General features: G+C 40.0%; 1 protein-coding gene across 1 annotated transcript in view; it reads right to left on the bottom strand.

Annotated features, from left to right (window-relative positions):
- leg1.1 (liver-enriched gene 1, tandem duplicate 1) overlaps positions 1–1,435 on the bottom strand; it is a 5,835-nt gene that overhangs the window by 909 nt on the left and 3,491 nt on the right. Inside the window, exons 5-6 of the mRNA XM_016575236.1 lie at positions 701–819; positions 118–347 (exon numbers count right to left, since the gene is read on the bottom strand). Coding sequence (XP_016430722.1) covers positions 118–347; positions 701–819 — 349 coding nt within the window. The remainder of the gene's footprint in view (positions 1–117; positions 348–700; positions 820–1,435) is intronic.

The following is a 1,435-nucleotide window of genomic DNA, read 5'->3' as shown; positions in this document are numbered from 1 at the left end:
AAAAAAAAAAAAAAAAAAAAGAATTCAGCACTGAAGCAGTTTCACTAGTGGTCTCAGACGTCTGGACCCCTAATGTATAACTTTTCTCCCTCCCTCCGTTTCCTCTGGTACTCTTACCAAGCAGTTGATTCACACGGTTCATCCAGCCGAAGATGTGGAGTGCGTGGTTCTCTTCAGCGCTGAGATCGGGAATGTTGGGTGGTCTATCAGACTCCTGCAGCACTCGGCTCGGCAGAGGAGCCATGTACTTCTCGATGTTGGTGTGGAAATGAGCAACTGCTACATATGCTGCCGAGTTGAGCCAGCCCTGTCCAAAGCGCACCTCAGGAGACGAGTACAACTTCTGCACAGAGTTAAAGAAGCCTTATTACAACATAAGGCACCTACCAAACTGAGGCTGGAAGAATATCCACACATATTTGGATAAAGGGAATGGCATGATGTCATTGAGCAACAGTTTGAATGCTTTATTAAGGTTTAGGGGGCAAACACTTTTTCACACAGGGCCATGTAGTTTTGGATTGTTTTCCCTTAATAATAAAAACCTTCATTTAAAAACTGCATGTTGTGTTCACTTGTGTTATCTTTTACTAATATTTAAATTTGTTTGATGATCTGAAACATTAAAGTGTGACAAACATGCAAAAAAATAAAAAATCAGGAACACTTTTTCACACTACTGTATACAGTATATATGGACCTTTCACTGCAGGCCAAGGAGGCGGTTTGTAGAGATGCCTCTTCTGCTGCCCACAGCAGTCCCAGGATCTTGTCCTTGTTGAAATCTGTGTCGTCAGAGTTACTGATCTGCTGCAAAGACTATAGAGGAACACAGAAAAGAGTAATAGTGAGCAAAAAAAAAAAAAAATTTCTCTTTGCTTAATTGATGATATGCTCTTGAATTAGCGTTACAAGTTTGAAAATCTTTGGTACATGGTCAGTATCACAAGTTTGCTTACATCTAGTTACTGACCTGGAGATAGTGAATTTAGTATTCTTCATTTTATGTCAAAGATATTGATTTGTCATTGATCTGCAATGTCGTCACAGACTTTCTGAGCCCACTATGTATAGGTGCTGTGACTGGATGCCATTGGTTTTTCACCATTTTTATAGTCAAATTATAATTTTTTTTTTTTTTTTACACATGGGGAGTTCACAGAGTTTACGTAGTCTTGTGGTGTGTGCGCAAATATTCCATGTGTGGCAAGAAATGGTCAGGAGTTTGAAAATTACCAATAATAAAGAAACCACGACTACGCCACCCGGAATACACCGGGACATAACAGCCCTAAACAAAGGGACACAGGTTCGTTGCCAAAGGCAGGGTTAGCACAATGTTAAACAGATAAACAAAAGTCACTTTATTAACATACAATTGATAACATACAACACTTCACACCAGGGGCCCGTTCTTCGTACGTCGCTTATTACA

Source organism: Sinocyclocheilus rhinocerous, unplaced genomic scaffold, assembly GCF_001515625.1.
Source record: "Sinocyclocheilus rhinocerous isolate Xijiao unplaced genomic scaffold, SAMN03320098_v1.1 scaffold1044, whole genome shotgun sequence".
Classification (NCBI taxonomy): Eukaryota; Metazoa; Chordata; class Actinopteri; order Cypriniformes; family Cyprinidae; genus Sinocyclocheilus; species Sinocyclocheilus rhinocerous.
This window is presented reverse-complemented; position numbering and strand designations above follow the sequence as displayed.